The 22204-nt window shown below is 46.7% G+C and overlaps 2 protein-coding genes across 6 annotated transcripts in view; one reads left to right on the top strand and one right to left on the bottom strand.

Moving 5' to 3' along the window:
• LOC8038336 (striatin-3) overlaps positions 1-18171 on the bottom strand; it is a 68961-nt gene extending 50790 nt beyond the window's left edge. The window contains exon 1 of one of the 3 annotated variants that reach the window (XM_029974583.3): positions 17887-18171. In XM_029974583.3, coding sequence (XP_029830443.3) covers positions 17887-18144 — 258 coding nt within the window. In that variant the 5' untranslated portion in view covers positions 18145-18171. The remainder of the gene's footprint in view (positions 1-17886) is intronic. The other 2 variants (XM_029974585.3, XM_029974584.4) reach the window with 2 other exon arrangements.
• Positions 17209-22018, top strand: LOC115315335 (AP-4 complex subunit sigma-1). Of its 3 annotated transcripts, none has more exons than XM_029974589.4 (6): positions 17209-17339; positions 18998-19155; positions 19935-20021; positions 20758-20826; positions 21254-21265; positions 21841-22018. In XM_029974589.4, the coding sequence occupies exons 2-6, from the start codon at positions 19018-19020 to the stop codon at positions 21958-21960; spliced, it is 426 nt and encodes a 141-aa protein (XP_029830449.2). In that variant the 5' UTR covers positions 17209-17339; positions 18998-19017; the 3' UTR covers positions 21961-22018. The 3 variants fall into 3 exon arrangements, with proteins under 3 accessions (XP_029830449.2, XP_029830447.2, XP_029830446.2); XM_029974587.3 differs by lacking the exon at positions 17209-17339 and adding an exon at positions 18225-18466; XM_029974586.3 differs by lacking the exon at positions 17209-17339 and adding an exon at positions 18225-18487.
• Positions 22019-22204: the final 186 nt, after the last annotated feature.

The raw sequence follows: 22204 nt of genomic DNA, 5'->3' as shown, positions 1-22204 counted from the left end.
CGAGAATCTGTACGTGGGACTCGGCTCCGCATCTTTAGAGGAAAGGGCGCGGAGTTTCTCATAAACTACGAATCGCAGAAAACTGGAACTCCGCTTGAAAGAGAAGGGACCAGCGCCCACGATAAGATACGGGGAGTTCTACCTCCCAACGTCACTCGCGTCGAAAGTTAGAACCATATTTACGCAACCCAGCAACGAGAAGAAAAAATAAATAAATAATAATGGTGTCATTTTATTATTATTTATTTTTTTGCAACAAACGCTTTATTCTACCAAAGAATAGCTTTAAAGTTCAATGTCATAAAATCTCGCAGCCAGTTTTGGTAATTCCGCGTTCTTTTCTTTTCTTTTTTTTCCAAGCGTTTATTTAACAGGTGGTGATCATGTGATGACCACCCGCTAAGATTCAGCGGATGACGTCAACTTCGTATCGCATTTTTATAGCGGTTTCTGTTCCCACATGACGGACATAACAGTTTTCTTGGGTGACCGAATACTGTTATGAATAAACTGAATAAAAATGGCAAGGAGTCTCCCTCTGCCCCGTATGCTTTTAGCAATTTAACCTTTTTCTTCCGTCCAATTTTAAAGGAAACTAACGAGAAAATATTCGCCGTTCCCTCGAGACTTCTATCACCAATCAGATAAGATTTGATCGGTTCAAGCACGGTGGTTGAAAATTATACCTTATCTCCATCAACTACACGATACTCACAACAGGGAACAGATCAGACGAACCAGCGCGTGTGCTGCGTGGTTCTGTTCTTTACTTCCTGCTTTTTGCGCGTTCTGCTTCATAATAACGAATCAAAACAAGCTCTGGCCCACTTCTCAACACACACCTCCATTTTCCCCAGCGTCTCTCTTTTTTTTTCCCCCCTTCCGAATAAAACATATCGACGAACACGGTCGAACCTTTCGAATCGGGGCGGTAGCTAGCGCCCCCAGGCGGCGAGTCCTCAAACTCAAACCGGCCGGAGCGAACAAAACACGAACACGACGAAAGAATGTCATCCCTTCGCGTACGGGTTTTTCGCCCCCTGCCAACGGTTGACCAACCTTTCTCCGGGCGGGTCGATCGACGACTGCCTGCCTGCCTGCCCCCTTCGCCAGCTCGCCGTCCTTGTCGCCGCTACACCCGCCACACTCGTTTCCACCTAACGACGGACCGCGCGGGACGCTACCAGCCGTCCCAACCAATCAAGCGCTCTGAACGTATGACGTAACTACGGTGCCCCCCCGGCCCGAAAAGGCCAAGTGGGCACACGCACGGCATTTAGGCGGGCTTCGTAAACGTCCGCTTTAGTCTACTGTATTGTAAAGAGTAATAATACTACCGCTACTACTCCGTTCATGGCAAAGCTAACAGAGCGGTGGAAGCAGCAACGTGCCCGTTGTACCAGTCACCTGATGACCCAATCCGACAGTGTGGTGGAGGCTACATGCCCATTAATGAGAATGCTCATAGACGGACGTGATACGTCGACCATATGCCACGTGACCAATAATCCCTCCATATCTCCCCCCCCCTCCTCCTCCTCCTCAAAAAAGAAAAAAAAAAAAGAAAGAAAAACACGCGCAGAAAGTAGAGTTCGTTGAAGGTGATGAAGAGGAGGCCTTTGATAGGTCCGGCGAGGGCGTAGCTTCCACCGCGCTGTCGAACGGCAGTGCCCCGACAGGGCGGAAAAAAAAGAGCGCGGCCTTGACTTCCCCCCTCTCCCAGCGCCGCCGTTGTTCCCCACGCATGACTTCCTCGGCGTGCCGACGACGCGTGATGATGCCCAGAGTGCACCAGTACAGCGTGCACGGCCGACGCGCTAAACTCCCTAATTAAGTACCGATACCCGACGAGGGGGACCCGCCCTTCCGACGAACTACTTGCGCAAACCGCGCGCGCTTTTACGATTAAACAACGGGACGCCGCTCACACGACTCCAACTATTTTTTCTTCTTTTTTTACAAGGCCTTTTACTACGTTTGACAAAACAAAAACACACACACACAAAAAAAAAAAAACGTTGAATCAGCAAATAGCTAACTTCAGTGGGGGAGTTTTCCAGCTAAATTAAGGGGCAACATATCACGTAAGAGGGTATTTTAGTATATCGTTCCGACGACTCCGATAACGATACACTCCGTCGATGGCCCTTTGCGTGCATCGTATCGTTATCCGGTACCGTCATCGGAGGTATCGTTAACCGATCCACTAAAACTCCTTATTCCGCAGTAGGAGCGTCTTCGTTGCGGAGTTTTATTAGATACCGTTCCGGAATCCCCGATAACGATACCCGACGCTCCGCCGCCGTCTTGCCCCGTGCATCATGTCTTCACGAGTTACCGCAAGGCTCTACTACAACTCCCTATCGTTCAGCGCCCGTACGAAGTCACGGGACACAGTGACGTCACTTCGTAATCAAGTGACGGCCCGTCCCGTATGTCACTTGAACCACGGAGACACTGCACGTAGCGGTTATACCGCACGACCCATATTGGCATATGACGAGGGTTGTGTGTTTTCGGACGAATCCGAAAAAAAAAAAAAAAAAAAAAAAAAAAAAACATTTGCCGGTAAATTTTCTGTTGATTCGGATTTATCTGAAAAACCCTCCAATTTCAAAGTAACAAGAGCAAAGTAAAAACAAAACAAAAGGCACATGGTAATCCTGGAGCGAGGGGACAAAGAAGGACGGAAAGACACGGAGTTTTGTCAGTCGTTTTTTTGTCCCTTCGCTCCAAAATTACCATGTCTTAATAAAAAAAATGAATAAAAAAGAGACGTTGTTTTACACATAAAATTTAAAAGAGCACAAGGTCAGTGGTCCCGAGGAGATGCCAGATCAGATTCCCTTGAAATCTTAAAGCACTGACAAGGGGGCCTGCCTTTTAACTCGTCTGGGTTTCTTCAAGACAATAAATCATGGTAAACCGATTTTTTTTCTTTCTTCTGGAAATTGGTAACACCTTCAATTTTGGGAGAATCGGGAATCTAACAAAAATAAACTCCGCGACGAAGCACTAAATTTCACGAAATATAATGTTGGAAAACACGGAATCCTACCTATGACCACCTTTGCCGCACACAATTCAACGAAGATAAACGGATGCGCAACGATTGCGCGAGAAGACGTTTCCAAATTAATTTAATTGACGTTAAAATCCTCGTAATGCATCTACTACGCTACCTCCGCGAGCACGTGCACGCGCCTCTCCCATTTCACGGCCAACCTCCACCACCACCTCGGAACAGAAACGAGCGAGCCAGTCCCCGACTCCTCCGCATGTCTCAAAAGCGCCTCGAACCAGTGCTGTTAACTTTTTTTGGACGAAGTCGCCAGGACGCGGCCTAAAAGTCGCCAGTTTTAGCGAAAAGTCGCTGAGTGGTGATGATGATGATGACCTTTTCCGTTTTTTTTTTTTTTTAAGTTTTTGACGAAGGTTTTTTTAAACATTATTTTAAATCATTTCTCGTGGTGACGAACCAAGTGAACAGTCAGAGTCGGCCGTTCCATTCCCAAGGGGCTCGCCAACACCTTGAGTAACTCAAGGCGTTGGCGAGAACGGCGAGAAGATTCTGGTCCATGAACAAAACAGCAGAACACTGTTCTGCTTCATCCTTATCGAAAAAAAAAAAAAATTCTCGCCTCAACACGGGCATTTTTTTTTTTTTTTTTTTGGCGTGGTTCACAAAGCATTTTTTTTAAACCCCTGATAATCCCTGAAAAATAGAGTGGTTTTCAAGGGGTTCGGGGTCGGATAATGCATTCGTTTTTGCGTTAACCGGCGTGAACCAACATCCCCTCACCCACAACAGGATGAATAAAAATCAGTGACACTCAGAGCTGTCCCCCAAAAGCCACCGGAGAGCTATCCGACTGTCGTATTTTTCCCCCACTACGTAGCTTTATAGCGAGTTCGTTTTACACGCACTGGCACCGTTCGAGTTCTCTCCCAGAATGCATCGCACTCACAGAGTGTTGCACGGAAAACTGGGCTCAAACGAACTCGCCCAATGCACCAAGTGCAGAAGACTGATGCTGCCGCCATCTATGTTGTACAAAAGGTACCGACTTCAAACCGAAACCAGCGCCTTTCTGTTCGGAGTGATGCCTGGGAATGCGAGAATGCAGGTCGCTACCAACGTTTATCTACAAACGTTGGTCGCTGCAACCTGTAGTTTATAGTTGCGATGACTTCAAGCAGCTAGGCTGCCGTAGAGATAATTACAGACGGCGTAAATTTCCGCAACCAGCTGTCTACAAATTCTTATAACCGTTTACACTGAAGAAAAAAAAAAAACTGATGATGCTGTCCGAGTAGAAGCTTGATCCGTTTGAGCATGGTATTATGCGTGAACCACTGAAAGGGTAAGGCTTAAAACTAGCCTGTTGGAATATCCAGCAAAACTGGGACTTTCGATTTGGATCGTCATTACAGGTGGATGAGATATTAGCCTTGGTGAGGGCGTCGAGAACGAGAGCTTTCTCGAACAAAATACGACGGGGCAAGTTAGCTGACGTAGGTAAATGTTAAACATGATGATGTTGCCCAATCCTCGAATAAAGTCTCCATCTTTAGCTTCCTCTGATGCTTATTGGGCAGTCAGAGGTTTCTGCTGGGAGAGTTTTGTCGACAAATGTTAAATTTTTCACCCGCACACGTATGTTGATAGACATCTCGGGGGCTGCTGTTGCGTTTGTTCTGAGACTTTCTTTACACAATCGTATATTTCAGCGTTTTGTTCGGCAACAGAGCGATTTAAAACCTGCAAATAAATCACGGGTTGTCAATTGCTTCCTTCGTGAAATAGCAGACGCTCACAATTCAAGCTCGCGTTTGATTTCGTTGCCTGCGGGACGCGATTTCTCTCAGAAAATCTACGCTTTTTCCCGTTCGGTTCCGCAACAGATCGTAGCAGACGAACCCTCGTCGTCTGCTCCCGCTCCTCGCCGGCCCCACCGGAGCGAGGCATGACGGGATTGCATTTTGGCGCACTCCCGATTTTCTCGGTGCAGCGAGTGCATGCACGCGTGGGGTGTCAGCGCTGAAACGAACTCGGAGAGTGCAACCACTCGTGGAGTGCCGGCCGATACGAACCCGTTCCACGCTGCGAGTGGGCACGCGTGGGCACGAGTGCCGTGAAACGAACTCGCTATTAGTAACAACAATTTACATAGCTGGAAAAAAAAAGTCCCCAAAAAAGTCGCTAAGACTCCAAAAACACAAAATTGTCACTAGGGCGACTGAAAACACTCTAAATTTAGCGACTTTCTCGCTAAGTTAACACCACTGCCTCGAACCAAGCGGCATTCAGAGGCGCGGCCAGGCGAGATGGCGGAGAGAAAGTTGGCACCGCTGGCGGCGGTGGGGGCCGTTCCGAGGCGTGTCCGGCCGTTGTTGTACCGTCGCAGGCCGCCGACCAGCAGCCAGTCGAGACGGATCGCGCAACCAACACTACCGGGAGCTGCCCGGACGGTCAGCTTCGACGCCATCTTGTTAGGGGTCGCGCTCCACTTCCGATCAAGGTTGCACGGTGCACTTGGGGATGTTGCAAACGTTTGCCAAACCGCACACACACACACACAAAAAAAATGAACGTTTGTGTTTAGAAGCGGAGTAGTTCGACCGTTAATTCGAACGTTTTCAACTAAACATATTTTCTGGGAGGGCACAAAAAACTACGCCTAAGCAGCGAGTAAATAGAAAAAAAAAAAATAAAAATAGAGAGATAAAACCGAAACTATACTTCGTCTCACCCTACGATGGACTAAAGGCAAAAGCTACGAATCGCCAGATCCAATCACAAGCCACTTAGAAATTGTGCGGTATTTCGCCTCGATACACGTATCGGCGCCCGCGTCTCGGATCGCTGCTGAGGGGACGGGTGGACAGTGGTTCGAATCGAAGAGCACTGAGTGACTCAGCAATTTTACATCGCAAAGAAAGCCACGAGATATAGCCTCTTTGCAGCGTCGAAGCTATAGAAATGACGCCGCGCCTTTAGATTCGAGCATTATTCGTCCACCCCTAATCAATGTAAAGCGTGTCATAGTATAGCGTGGAACATGATTGGACCTGGCAGCCCGAGGCTTTGGCCTTTAGTCCATCGTAGGATGAGACAGAGTATAGACTGCAACTTCACTGGTTCGCCACCTTGCCGTGAAGTCAGATGTATAAACATCTGCACGCGGGCAGCTTCAGCCCGTTTCGCCCAGCGTCAGAAGCAGGCAGAATGCCGCCGCGAACATCCGTGGGAAATAACGAAGCACGGTTTATTACGTACGCACGTACGAAATAATGCACTGCTAAGACCCACTTCCGTCGCAGAGACTCCTCGGTCCGAAACCTATAACATGCCACTATGCTACACATCTTCGTGGTCTTATTGCGCCCCACAAGCAATCAACAACTCCCCACCCACCCTCCATCGAATACCGCAAACAGCCTAAACCGGACGCAATTCGCAAAACCACAGACGCTCGCCGTCACTACAACGCCGTCGAGTAGGGAGTGTCACGTCAGGAGTGCCCCTGCTCGTTGTTGCCTGATTACCAAATTAATTTTTTCGAAAGAAAATTATCATTTCGATTAAATATTTCGTAGACATACTCACGAGTATGTCTACGATGTAGTTTGTACGAGGTGAAGTTTTATAAATATCAATATAACCATCAACATTTCGCCGGTACGATGCCCATCCAGGAGGAAACGGTCAGGGGTCGGGTTTCATCCAACTCAGGATTGCCGGGTTCTGCAGCGACAACTTTCGCTCGACGCGCTCGAGTTTTGAATACAAAACAAACATTTTATACGGTAGTTCAGTTTATACAGACGGCAGTGCGCAGAAGCCGATGGCCGGAAAATGTCGAGAACATTCAACGTCGTATCGGCGTAGTTGATTGCCTCCGCCCTTTCTAGACCATAATGCGACCACAGCTCACGCAAGACAGGCAACGTCGTGATTGGACCTTCTTCAACCTACGTCACGTGTGACGTCATTTGTGCTCCTCTCCCCTCCCTCCCTTTCCCCAACGCGGAAGCGACACCGTGCTTCCGGTCCACAGCCCTTTTTTTCTGGGACGCGACGGAAACAAAAAAACACTAAAAACATCCGGCAATCACGAAAAACGATTTGATCCCTTGGCGATGGGATCAGCCCAGAAGGGCGCTCCCCCAAGACCCCGCACCTGCGAGGAAACGAAATTACGCCCGGGGAAGAAACAAAACAAAACAAAAACCCCCAACAACATAAAACGAGAAAAACGGTGCTTCGGGGATAACGTATCAAAGACGACGGGTAATCACATCTTACGTACGCCGGCTCTCCGGAGAGTAAATAGAAAGCATTCCCGGACAAGAATGTCGGAATTGCGCGCTTGTGTGTGCGTGAGCGCCCACTACACTGCGACCAATGATGAGAGATGCGGTGATTTTACTGTATTTTAGAACTACGACTTTTTGAATTCGCGGTTGACCTGTTTCGAACGCGCCTTTACTCTCGTTATTTTTCCTTCTACGTGTCGCTATAATCGTTTAATTTCCCGTCTATAAACGCTCCCTCGAAACGCTTACGAGGTAGAAATAAAGAAAATCAGGTGAAGTGCATTGCCAGGGAGCACGAGAGAACCAATAAAATAACACGGAAATGAAAGAAAAAAAATCGTGAAAGGGAGAGCCATTTACTGCTACGCTTTTGGGCGACCAGGTGCTGACGGGCGAGCTTTCATCGCAGACCTTCTTTCCAGGCTTTAAACAAACGCTGCCCTCGGCAGACGACAACCTACTTCGCCCACCGTTCGTGCCCATGACCACGTGCGAATATGTCTCCCTCCGCCTGCCCAAAAGGCAACTTGGACGACACGAAAAGAGAGCTGGCGAGAGCTCGCGGTCCGCGCGCGCTCGGCAGTAACCACGTTTTCGTGAAATCCGCCTTCCAGCGTCTGTGTTATATTTACCTAATGCCGTCGTCTTTAAAATTGCCTCTACAATGTCGCCATTTTACTAACAAACAATAATTTGCATGCTTAGAATAACTTGCAGTTTTATACATTGTAAGTACGTATACGTTTTATTTCGGACGAGAAGCCCGGGAGGCTAGGGATAAGAGACAAGTTCGACTTCTGACGGGAACCCAGCCCCCGGTTTTCACATCATTGCAAAGGGGAGTTTGACCCCCACTCCATGTTACAATGCACTCTATCTAACCCCGCGGGTATGTGAAATAGAAATAAATAAATAAACGTGCATATAGTCATGGCAGCGAGCGAATACACCGCGCATTCGTTCCACGATGCTTCCGAAATAAAATAAAGAAATAGGCACAAAACTACATTATTAATACAAAAGCGGTATCACGAGGCAGTTATCAACCCCAAAGCGGTAGCCGCTGCGTTCCGCTTCCTCAAACGCGCGACTGCAACCACACGCACGCACAAACAAACAAAAAAAACATAGGAATCGGCCGTCAGCGCAGCAGCTGCGCTGGCAGTTTTTAGTCACGGGTCTCTTACACACACACGCGCATCTTGGGTCAGCGGGGCGCGCACGGTTACGATATACCTTAGCCGCACGGACGCCGTTCCCCATAAAAAGCCGGATCATAAACGTCGAGGGATCGCTTTGTGCCCCAACCGGCTTACACCCGTACATCTATCCGTCCAGTCATCGCTGCCTCGCGGATCTGCCTCTATCTAGCCAGGAGGAAGGGAGGTCACCCTCCCACCCACCATGCAATGGCGTATCGGCCGTTCGTCATCGTCCACATCCTTCGTTCTTTTGAGAAATCGATCGCCCGCTACCGTTAAGACTTTCCAACTCGCTTTCGATTTAACCACTCAACCCGCAAACTACGGTGTCTGCAATCATAGGCAGATTTAGGAGCGGAAGGCGACCCCCCCCCCCCCCCCCCCCCTTTCCGCAAGCTACCCAAGGCCATCTTTTTTCTATGAAAGAAAAATTGGCATACACTAGCCAAGGGTAGTTTAGTTTTTGGTGACGCATGCACTGCGGAGAAGCAACACCCGCGGAAGCGAGCTCCGCGGCTGTTGCTTCTCCGCAGTGCACCGGTGCTCGGTTAGAAGCACACTCAACGGGGCGCACACCCGACACGATCAACACTCGGAAGAAAAGTACGCTCGAAAAGCACACTTTCAAAACGGGACGATGCACGCGCGCGCCTGGTGTATTGAAAAGGGAACAGAAACTGTGAATGCTACAATGTAATAAACTTAAAAAAAAACAAAAAAAAACTAGAAATTGAACTGCGGTTGTTGAGCATGGGTATATGTTAGGCAGAGATGTCCTGACATCCTGCGTTCATCACTCATTATAAGGTCACAGTTCGTCAATTTAGAACTAAAATTAGCTTCTAAATGGACAAGCGGAAGCTTGAGAACAAATTTCACGATTTCAGTTGGGTTTTTTGTTTCAGCATGGCGCCACGGTACAGTAGTGAGAGGCTCGAAGAAGAAACTATTCGCACGCAACTAAAAAAACAAAACAACAACAGAACAAGAGGGAATCATTTTGACGAGAGGACCTACACTGCAAGCAGAAGTAAGACCGCCCCATCCGTCATTCAGTCAGTGCAAGGATTCCCCGCATCACGTCGTTCCGACCGCAAGCATGGGCGGCAACCAACAACCGCCACCCTTTGAAATGCGGCATATATAGCATCTACAAAGCCGGTTCCTTCGTCCTTTTGTATCCCTAGGTACGCAGCCCCGATAGTGAAGTCACGGCCGTGTGGGGGGATCGGTGGCCGAGTGGTCTAGCGCACACCAGCTCGGAGCACGTGGAGCGAAAGCTCGCGCTGCAGAACCCAGGGATCCTGGGTTCGAGCCCCACCCCTGCCCGTTTCGATCTGGATGAGCATCGTACCGGCGTGCGGTCGTGTATCACTACTGCGTGATGCACGTTAAAGACCCCAGGCTAGCGGTTTGTACCGCACTGGCTAAATTTCTCATCTACAGCTGGGAGACTCGTCGCCCCTCTGAGGCAGACCAAGTTCTAGGCTGTATAAACACACACACAACCCAATTTTTTTTTTTCACGGCCGTGTTCACGTGACGAAATAAGCGTGACCCTCGTCACGCGACATCACGTGGACGGGTACCGTTGTGAGCCTGGCCTAGGGTGCCTTCATGTGCGCTTTGCTAAGGGTGGTGGCATCTCGCCATTTTGTCTCACACGTTTATTTTTATTTTTTGTTCAGAAGCGCGTGCAAGGGCGTGTCCCCGCACACGTTTGTAGGGCTGACTGTGCTATGGCGACATTTTGTTTTCGTCGATTTCTTTGTATTTTACCCGTGAGCGCGTGCTGTCGGCATCGGGTACTACAAAGGGTGGCATCACCCTAGACAGAAGGACATTGAGGCACCCTAGCCTGGCCTATACAGACCTATACACACCAATTCAATTTAGCGAAGAAACTGAATTGGTGTGTAGGTCTGGGACGTCCCATAATGCAACACTGAGCATTCATTTTCCCCGCTAAATTTAGCGGTAAAACTGACGGCACATGACCTCGACACCAATTCAGTTTCCCCGCTAAATTTAGCGGACGAGGAGGAGGGGAGGGTCCCGCGTACCTTCCCCCCTCCTCCTCATATGAGCATTATAGTAATAAATAATTGAGATATATATATCTATATATATATATATATATATAAAGTAGAGGTGGCGGCACGAGGTGATAATCTAATCATCCGCGCTTCGCCACTGCTAGCTTTGGGCCAGCAGCACAAGTGTTGCCTTTGGTGCGCCCCCGAGTTTCAAGTCGTTCTAAAATTGACTGATATAGTGGTTTTCGATTACACTCAGGACGTTTTTAATTGAAACCATATAATTATCTCAGAAATTAAAAAAGTTAATTAAAGAAGTTTAGTTAATTATTCGACTTATCGCAAAGATTAGCCACCTCTATGATGTCCCCCTGGACGTAAAACTCACCTGCCCAAACAGCATTAGTGCATCTTTTGGTGATTTTTTTTTCTAATAAATCGGTTTGAATTCAAATGGAACACCCGATATATATAACATTTATATTATGTACGCAGGAGTACGAGGTCTATATTTGTACATGTAGATATTTTTCCCTAAAGCCTCTTTAGCAAAATCAAAATACCTCAAGAGCTGCGCTCCAATTTCGCATTACAGAGATCTGTAAACGTCTCTCAATTGTTTTTTCCCCATCAATAACAATCAATCACTCGTCCCGCGGGCCGTTGTCAGCCGCGTGCGAAACCTCGCAGCAGTTTCCATCACAATTACCTACCAACCGATCACCCGACGCGAATCAAAGAGCGCAACGAGCTGAATCGAGCTCTAGCCAAAACACGACAGATTCGAATAGGTACCAAACAGTCAATCGAGAATTACTCCGACAGCGACCTAAGGAAAAAAAAAAAAAGTACCCGATTAGCCCGCCCGAAACCGGAAGCATTACCCCTATAAAAAAAAAAAGCGCCGCCCAGGGGCATGTTTCCCTTCTAATTTCAACCCCGACGAGCCGCCGCCGTACCACGCAAATTCGTCCGCCGTGACGCAACCCGAAACACAACACACACAAAATAAAACTCAAAACAAACAAAGGAAGAAAACAACTGTCATGCGATCAACCACACACCGTTCGACCCCCCTAAGCTGACAGTGCGATGGAAGCTACGTACTCGTCGGGACAAGTCGTACCTCCATCTCGAGCCGGGGGCACACACAGAGAGTCGGGGTCAGGCGGTGAAAGGGTAGCGATGGATTGGGCCGGCAAAAACGCGTAGCCACCAGCGCACTGTCAGCTCCGGGAGGGAAGGGCCGGAGGACGGCGCGTACACAACAAAGGGGAGCAACGAGGAAGCTCTCGCAATGCGAGGAGGAGGAGGAGGGTGAAATAAAAGGCCCGAGATAAAAGCGGAGATGAGCCGGTTTGGGGCTTTGGCCGGAAGCGTGTCTCGCTTGTTCCGGCCAGCGTTCCACGCTGCCCCCCTTTTCTTTTTGCGTGTGTGTATGATCGCCCGTTTGTTTTGCGTTTCGAGCTTGTCTTCCGACGAAGCTTCGCGTCGGTCGTGCCGCGATAGCGGGCGGCGTAGCCACCACGCTATCGAACGGTACAAAAAATAATCGACCGATTGGACACGGAGTAGGGCCAGGAAGAATAACCCGTTGCTTACCCGAAGAAGGAAAAATAATTAATTCGAAGGATAAAGCAAATTCGCATCCCAAGAGACGGCATTTTAACGCGCTCGAAAAAGGGGGGAGGTCGCACTGATTTTATTAAATACATTTGCAGTTGAACGAAAAAACAAACAAACACGGAAGACAACTATTCCCGACATTATCCGTGGAATGAAGGTTTGCGTGAAAGGTCAGTGGTTCGATTCCCGCCGGGGGATACACTCTTTTGTAGAGACAACTGGCCGTGTACTCATATTTTCGTAAAGCTCTAGACTTGCCCACCAGCCCTAAAACACAATTAAAAAAAAAAAAAAAGCGCAGGAAATTGCCGGAGCACGTTATTTGAGAGTTGCGTTGTGATTGCGTTGTGAAATTCGAGGTCTTTCAAAGGATCCTGGGTGCCTCCATCATATTATGTAAACGTATTCGTGACCCACTCCAAAACATTTCCTGTTACAAAACTCTCTGCTCGATCGTTCTCTCGACGACGGCTTAACTCACCTGCACATATACATCATCGATCGCCAGCATTTTCAAAACTTCGTCGACTTCTTCGTATGTTCCTTGCCGGCGCTTTAAATAAAATCCCGGCGAGTTCCGCTAATGACCTTGCGACCAAATGGCATAAAAAAAAAATGCTGTTCTGGTTTTTTTTTTTTTTTTTCACAATAATTTAAAATGAACGTCAACTTTTTTAACACAAACTTCGGCTCGTCCAAACTCTCTTCAGTTGCCTGTGGACTTAGTGAGTAGTACCGTAGTACGTCGGTCATACAGAAGTGACGCGTGAATACGGGCACCTCCCTTGCCTGCACCCTGCCCGAGCTGTTTATAATAACGACACAAGGTCTGTATTTACCCAGTTCGACCCCAAAAATGTTGTCTATGATGATGCCCACATTAACGGGGACCGTTTTAACAGACAAGACTGTCACACAAAATAAAAGCACTATGTACGAAGTTTTTTTCTTGAATCCGCGTTAAACAAAATTTAGTGATGAATTTTTGTTTTAATGCACACATCTTAGGTACACAATGTAGCTACTCCTCCGCGCAATTACTCTGCGGATTTAGACCTTTATCGTAACGCGGCACGAGCCTTTCAGATGCCCTCTTGAAAAGAAACGTTACCGCATGAGGTCTCAAGCCATTCCATCGCGCGTCGACGAGATCATCAGTCGGCGTAGACGTGTAATCCGTACGGAGGAGACCGCGTGAAAGTTTCGGGGAGGACGAACAGCGTCCACGATGATGGGGGGGTTAGTGAGAAACGCCTGTGTGACGACTGACGGCTTCGTTGAACGCGTGATGGAACGACCGAGAACTCAGGCCGCAACCTCCTTTCAGGGGGGAGGGGAGGGGACATCCACGAGCTTGTGCGCCACCTCGTAATAATTGCCCAAATCTGAGCCATGATTATGCGGAGAAGTAGCTAGAGGATGATTCTACATTGTGTACATGAACACATTTGTCATCGTCTTTTCTCTTCCTACCTCCTAAATCATAAAAAAAAAAAAAAGGCCCTTGGTTTACGATGGAGTTTAGAACTCCACGCAGCGATGGAATGTTATCGTTGACGGGAGTGTGCTCGGCAGGCATGGGATTAGTGGCGACGCTGAACAGTCCACACGAATGAAAAGAAAATTCCGCAAATCCGCGGGGGCTTGAGCGCGCCGCGCGTCAAATCAACGAAGGTCATCTCCATCCAAGCGCTGGGGAGGGGTTCATTCAGATCGCCTGGGAACCTTTTGGCGCACAACACCCAAATATCTCAGCAAAAAGCCTCGCGCACGTTTGGCTTGAGTACGTCTCCTCACGCCACTTTTCGTGCATTGTCCTCGCTGCTCTCTTCCTTACATACTCTCGTTGATACTTTTCCCGTGGACTCCTCGATACTCTCCTCCGTGCAGAATCTTCAATACTTGTTGTGGACTACACCTAGTGCAGTACTCCTTATTGTTGTCTCATCGGTGCTCGTAAAGCATGCGTTCGGTAATCCCTCGTGTAGTTCTCATTACGGAGTCCTCGGCACTCCTTACGTGGCATATTCGGCACCCTCCTTTTAGCTCTGATTACTTTGTACGAGTCTCCTTGTAGTCTTTGGCAGTCCTCACGTAGCCTCTTTGGTACTCATTGCATGGCCTCTTCAGAACTCACGATAGCCTCTTCAGTATGTTATGTTATGCAACAGAACATGTAGTTATGTAAGCTTCTCGGCCCTCCTTATGTGGGCTCTTCAGTGCTCCCACTTCAGCATGTTATGTAATGTAACCAGAACATGTTTCTCCCACATAATCATTACTAACACTTCCTTGCAACTGTATGTATGTACCTTCTTGCAGAGCTCCTCGTGTAGCCATGCAAAGCTCACTCTGGGAATAATTAATATTACAGAGTGGGAACAGCGCATATTTGTTGAAGGACATCCTCATCCTGTAAGGTGATCAACCAACTCTCCCCAACTTCCTGCCCCGCTAAACGCACTCGATCCGTAGAAATGCGCTACACAACATCTTTGAACAATGCACAGCTTGCCCTCCATCACCTTGACGAAAGCAATAAAGGTTCCAAAAGACGCGCACAAACTATACACACTAAACTTGCCGATTGTTGACAGTCTTTCCCAGTGAATTACAGGGTTGAAAGAGAAAAACACTCAGAAGTGCCAACGACTCACGAACGAAGACAGTTCGGAAGGGCGTAAAAATGATCGATGGAGAACCACTACAGAAAGAAAAGTTAATACAACAAAAAGGGGAAAAAAAAAGAGAAAAGAACATGGGAATGAAGGAACATAAAAGCCGTGAAAATAAAAATAACTGCTATTCGCACGTCCAATCAATGGCACAAAGGGCATTTTCTCTATCGTGCCTCTTGCTGCAGAGGGCGTGGAAAGGTTCACTATATACTGCGTTTATTGTACCCCAGGATTCTCCAACGATCAGTTGTTGTCATATTACAACACTCGACGAAAACAAGTTGACACAGAGAAAATCCAACATTCTTCCAACGAGAAATCAGAGCGGACGTGACGTCCCAAACAATTCCGGCAGCACCCACGAGATCGGCATCATTCTAACTTGATATGCATCCCTTACTATTTCTTTTTGCTGTCAATTAGGTCAAAGAAAAAAACACAATGCGCCTGGACCGTGAAAATCGCCCCAGAAATGGGTGAACAACCAACGTAGCACATCAGGGCCCCTAAACTCGTCAAATACAAAGTTGGGGCCGAAGTTGACGGAGCGCACCGATTGGCCTATCACGACGATGACTTCGCGTTTTTTTTCGCCAACGTCCAATCAGCGCGCTCTGCAAACTTTCGGCTCCAACTTTGTGTTTGACGAGTTTAGGGCCCCTGGTATTGCAATGCAACAAATTCCACGTACTACACCCAATCCATGTCCCAGGTAGTGGCGACGCGAGACGAACCCGACAAATGTCTGCGTTTAGCTTTTTCTTACTTAAAAATTAAGTACGTTTGACAGCTTACGGTGCACGTTCTCCGAGTTGCGTAGATCAGAGATCACCTTATCAGTTATCACTGTGCAAGGCCGTTGACACGCAAACGGGATCTACCTGATCTGAGATGCCCTCTATCTGAAGTGACCACGACTTGCAGTGCGAGTTTTTCATTTTAAAAGGACCGGTTTCTTTTTCTTATAGATGCAACGAGTAACTCTACAAGATGAAAAAGAAAATTATTGCAGTGCCGTTTTTTAAAGCGGTGTTTTGCATAAAATTTGGCAGGTCCTCCTTTATTAGATTTAAACACACTGCGTTTTTTTTAGCATCCAAATATATTTTGCTTTATTTATACTTGTATGTTTTCCGCAAGAAAATCGCTGGCTTGAGTCGACCTAGTTTCATTTTTTTTTTATTTCTTTTTCGGGTCGCTAATTGCACCTTGCGGTAGTGACTTCTTTTTTTTTATTATATTTTTTGAACTCCTGTGGACCACTTTTACGCTGAGCATAGCTGTTAGTTTATACCGCTCTAAATAACACGAACGCGATTCAACCAGAGTGAGTGAAAACCACGAAAGAAGTAAAACGCTGTAATATATATCTGTGTGTGTGTGTATGTGTGTGTGTGTGTGTGTGTGTGTGTGTGTGTGTGTGTGTGTGTGTGTGTGTGTGTGTGTGTGTGTGTGTGTGTGTGTGTGTGTGTGTCAACAGCGACAAACATGTACACCTAGATTACAACCCAATGGCTTACAGATGATACACCTACATTACAAACGCCCTGCCTATTTTTTGATTCCGCCAGAAACTCGCCAGAAGAAAAAAAAATTCTCAGACAAAAAAAAAAAAAAAAAGAAAAAAACGAGAACGGGTGAAAATGAAGTACACCAAAAAGATCTCAAACACAGCTATGTTGAGACCTTTTAGTGTATGTGACGTTTGTCCCCACAGTCTGTTTTTTTTTTTTCGTCATGCTTAATATTCACAAACTCGTTCGTGCGTTTCCAATCAATCCATTTTTTTTTTCGGGACATGTGATTTCGGAATTTGCTTCAAGCAAACAAAGCCGTAATCCAAGTTCAGCGTTCTCTTCGAAACAAATCACACCGATTAAAGGGTATGCAACGTAAAACGGCAGAAACAACCGGCATTATGCGTTGTCATGCGTCACCACCCAGTAAGAAAAAGAAAAACACGCAAAAAATCCCTGCGAGTGAACACTCACACGTCACGAAACACGGAAAACAAAAAGAAAAGCAAACCAGAATGCCTCACATTCCGGCATGCCACATAAATGGGCTGCCGAACGGTATCAATAAGCACAATATAATACATATATATATATATATATAAAATAAATGATAGCGACAATTGCCAAAACAGCTCCGACGTTGTTTTTTTGTTTAATTTTTTCGAGCGTCATTGTGGGGATGGTTCTCCCATACACTACAAACTCACAATACCGAGAAAAAAAAGAAAGAAATTGAAAGATATAAAAAGGGTGTATGACGGGACCAGGGAAAAAAAATAAATAAAAAAAAAAGAAAACAAGCAAAAGCAGAGCGCAGCTCAAAAAAAGTTTCGAAGGCGAGAGCCAACCTTGGCACAGTCTCCGTCATTTCAAGCGCCCACGTAGCCAACAAAACGCTTCTAAAATAAAACTCCACGTGTGCTCGACACATCGATTTGGGCGAACCCTGAGCCCGCAAAGGTAAGGTTCAAACGCCAGTTCACGACCACGAGTAGCGAGTCGTTCACCAAAGCAAAACATGGACCAGTGAGACGCGAGCGTTCATGCGATCGCCGACAAAGAGGCGAAACGGGCGACAACAAGCGTCACGGACGTCAACAGGCCCGTCGAAAACTCTTCCAGCGCTTTGCCCAGGAGAGGCCCAGTCGGCGGCGTGGCCTAAACAATGCTTTCCGCCACGGTGAGCCGTGCTATTCCGCTCTAATTCACCAGTTTTCGCCGAGTTTTAGGCCTAGGCCGCTCCAATAAACTCCGGACGCCATATTGCTTTTCGAGGCACACGGAGACCCCCGAGCGTTTGTATGAAACGGCGAGTGTGTCTTCCGCGCTGGCCTTCTCGGCCCTGCCAACGGCATTTCTAAAGAGCGCTCAAATTTTGCGACTCGCTTACGCATACCGGAGTTGGACGGACGCGCGACACACATCTCTTTTGTTCGCGGAACGGAGGCACTGAACGGAGATGAAAAAAGAAAAGTAAAAAGAAAAATACAAGAGGGAAGGGACTCACTTGAAACTCCGCTCTCTCGACGTCCCACTGGGCTCTTTCCATTTCGAAGCGGGCCCATTCGTGCTGTATGAAGTGTAATATCCCGGGTATCGAATACTGTGGTCTTTGGGCTTGGTCATCCGCGTTCATCTTGCCACCCATGCCCATAGAGCCGCCGGGCGGCCCCAGTTGACCCGAGTGGTTTTGTGCCGAAGAAACGTCCTCCATCACTGCATGGCCGCCATTTACATGAACAACCATCGCTACGTCACTTTGCATGCTGGGATACTTTCCCGAGCCATGACGTCATTGAGGAGGGTTGGTGCTGCTCGCGGTAGATGGCGGCACTTACTTTTAAAGGGCTCGCGGCGACATTTTTAAAGGGACGCCACGACGCAACTATGCCGCGTGCTTCTCTGTGTTTCTCGGGATATTCGAGTTCAACCGGTCATGGATTCTCCGCGAACTGATTATTTATCTTCCGGGTGATCCGATAACTCAGTGTTGTAGCTTATGGACCACGTTGTTGTACTAAAATATCATCGTTTTCTAGCGAAAAGTGTGTTCTCAGACCATCTTCTCGTACGATCTTCACCTCAGCGTAAGCACTTTCAGCATTCAGGTAACGACGCTGATGTTTGATCACGGTCGACAGCGTGATTAGTTATAGTGCATCGTTGACAGTTTCTTTTTAAAATTTAAATTCAGGTTTAATACTATTGCACTTGTATATTTATTTCCTGAATGATTTCGACGGTTGCTTCAAGGTCACAGTTCGTACACCGTATCTAACGCTTTTAAAACGGGCATAAAACCGCAGCGTCCACAATGGGGTCTTTTAGAAAACAGTTATCGTGTTCCGCGTATCGGACTACCGGAGCCTTTGAAGCATGCTTTTAAGCGTGCACCCCACGGTCACGGTATCACCCTGGTGCGTGCTTAAAAGCATACTTCAAAGGCTCCGATAGTATGGCACGCGGAGCATGGTAACGGTTCCCTATTTTCTAATGTGCTGAAGATCGCGCCAATCTGGAATCGTGCTTACCCGCAAGAATCACTGACGCGCAGGAAAGAGCTCTTCCAAGGGAACGCGGTTAACTTTGTAGGGTTCTGAATTCGTCATATGTTTCAGCACCAAGCGGACAAGCTGACATGTACAAGTTTCTCTTCATCGCCAATTTCGACCAGAGACTTAGGTATGCGTATTACTTCGACCACGTTGATAAGTCGAAGCGTGCTCAACTCAGCACAGCCCTCGTCCAGAAATGCTTATCACGGACTCAAACCAGCGTAAGTGATTTTTCACCAGTCACTTACGTGTGTGATTAATGATCGATTGCACGACACTACAGGTTACCAAAGATCGACTTATGCATACTCAAATATTCTAAGACGTCAAACTATACCTTTGAACTTTATTAGTACAAATTTGTGCCAAGGACACTGGACAAAAAGATACTAATTATAGATTAATTCGCGTTTAGTCAAGTTTGAAAGATGAGACACACAAAAAAGATAACAAACAATACACTCCATATTTGAGAATAAATACAAAAAAAAATGAACCACTTTTATGGTATTGTGACTAAAAAATAATGATTCAGCATGAGTGTCGTAAGGAGCCACGAGTGGGAGGCACTAATCATGTTGTGCTTTTTATTTTTATTCTAGACGTAATGAAGTAATTTAAAAGAGCTGCGATAACAGGTGCAGTAATAGAGGAGACACAAGACAAATTTGTCATTCTACAGATATCACAACAAACTAAACATAAATTTCTCAGCTTTACAGAAAGTGCAACGAACTAAAATAATTACATACAACAGCACTATCCTACCAAATTAAACTAATGCAGGCTCTCGAGCCTTCTCACTAAAAGTGAAGCTGTTGATTGGTAAATTCCAGCTTTTGCTCTACTTAAGAGTATACCATCGGGGACCGATATGAACACCAGGTTGATGTAACATGAGGCATAATAAACCAATAGTTTGACCTACTGACAGCTTAGAAAGAAAATCTAGATGTCTGTAAGGTTGCCCCAGTACTAAAACACGTTTGCTTCCTTGCAGTGTTCATTCTTTGAGCACGAGGGCTTCAGCATTGTCTACCGGAAGGTTGGAAGGCTCCTGTTCATCATTGGCACTGATGGTGCAGAGGTCAGCTCTTTGCAAGCCTTTTTACATAAAAAAAAGATGATTTGTTGTTATAATATTTTGTTATCATGGTTTTATTATTACTTAAAATATGTAAACAAGTTTTATTGTACGATTTGAGTCTTGTTAATAACATTTATTATGAGATGAACATTTCGGCGTTGTTTTAGTGATCACTTTATATTGTCTAAATATTCCCTCCCACATCTCCTTCTCTATGGTTGATGACATGTCTATGTCCGTAAATAAAATACCAAGAAAGTCCATTTCAATCTAATGATTTGCTGCAAAATGTGGCGTTGATGAAACAATTTCATGTATTTATTTACTCCTGCACACTTTGGCAGTTCAGGTGGTAGGAATGACTTCCATAGCATACTTACATCATTACTGTCATAGCACCCAAGGAAAAAGAAATCACCACATTTTCTTACGATTCTTAGATTGATGTGCTGCATACAATACTTAAGTGCAGCACTTTTGTAAAATCTTTAGTGAGATTCCCCTAACTTCCAACACTATCTATCAATTTTCATTTGAAACTGAAGAATCTAATGCCAAAGTCTTAAACCAATTATTCGCGATATATCACCGTGTATCAAAGCACAAACAAAAACACAAGAACATGATTCGCGCAATATCACTGAGAAATTCTGAGAATTGACATTCAAGTTTCAACATGGCGGTTTGCTTACATGGGGCACAGCATAAAAGCACTGCCCATGTTTGGTCCTTTCAGAACCACCTTGCGGTGTACGAGTTTGTCCATGCATTCGTGCAAGTCCTGGACGTCTACTTCGCAGGCGTGGTAAGACTTGCCAAGTAGCCGACACGAAACTAGCCATAGCCAAGCCATTGGCTAGCTCAGAAAAATCCTTTTCTCAACGCTCGCCGAAATAAGAATTTCAGCAAGACTTCTACACGCTCTATGTAGCACTTACCGCAAGCAGTTCACAAGTCAAACACTAACTTGGTTCACTAACTTTAGAATAGAATAGAATAAAACATACAAAATGGCCGTGAATGGCCACTTTGTACTCTTTCCTTCTCTCCTCTTCAGTGCTGATTTTGGTAAAGCGTGGAGAGATCTCACGCAATCTCCACCTTTTCCTGCTGCAACAGAATGCCACAACACTCGCAAAGCTGCATTGATTTTTTCCGAGTGCCATGGTCGAAAATTGACGCAGATTGTAACGTGGCAAGACATTCCATTTATTTTGTTCTTTTCATTTCAGACGGAGAAACATGTATCCTTTTGCACAGTTTGCATTCTCATCTCGAGTCTTAAATGGCCCCTTCCTTTCAGCAGAGACAACAGATAACACAACCCGGTTTAGGAGAGGGCAACCTGTCTGTGGGGCACAAGCATTGGCCTACAGAGAGCACCCCTTGGTCAGTGAAACTGTTTCGGTGGTAGTTTCAGAGGTGCCTGCGATTCGACGGAGGCTTACTGTGGTGAAGGTGCCATGCAACAGATTTCGGCTGTGCATCAGATCTTCACGTGGTCTACAATAACCCTTGGTCATTTGCGCAGCACGCCATAATCATAGACAACTTGAGAGACGCAGGACAGGGCATACTATGTACATGCTCGTCGCTTCATTCCTATTGGCTACTGTAATGTCATGCACACGATAAGAATGGCATGAACTTTGGGCGATTTTGTGCAAGCGTTAGTGTGAAGCACGTTGTAAATGGCTCGTACTTTAGATCCTAGATTTTCAGGAAAATAATCAATTTGCATCTCCGGTGAAACCATGTGCGAAATCGGGCGAGGGTTAACATATGAGACGAGGCTGGACCTTGACACCACGACTTCCAGATCATCACCGAATTCCACAAGCTCCACCTAGTCTTGCAACAGATGGTGTGCAACGGAAGCGTCGTCGAAACCAACGTCAAAAACGTGTTGGAGCCTCTGAGGGCCTTTGACAGTTCCTGACACCCCGCGCACCTCGGCGGACGGAGGTCACAATTAAACGTCGCGAACGTAGGGGACACCCTTGGCTCTTCATTCCGCGAACGCGAGATTCGAGCATTACCAAACGTGGCCGCGCCGTCTGCATCGAAAACGCACTGCGTCGTGAACAGAGACAACAACACAGCGCATTCTCGATTTGCAGTTTGGGATTCTCGTCGGTCAATGCTGCAATCTCAATGACTGCAGAGCGACAAAGTGCTCAAGA

This window comes from Ixodes scapularis, unplaced genomic scaffold (genome assembly GCF_016920785.2).
Source record: "Ixodes scapularis isolate PalLabHiFi unplaced genomic scaffold, ASM1692078v2 PGA_scaffold10__122_contigs__length_95168666, whole genome shotgun sequence".
Taxonomy (NCBI): Eukaryota; Metazoa; Arthropoda; class Arachnida; order Ixodida; family Ixodidae; genus Ixodes; species Ixodes scapularis.
Note: the sequence above shows the minus strand (reverse complement) of the source record. Positions and strands in the feature narration are given on the sequence as shown.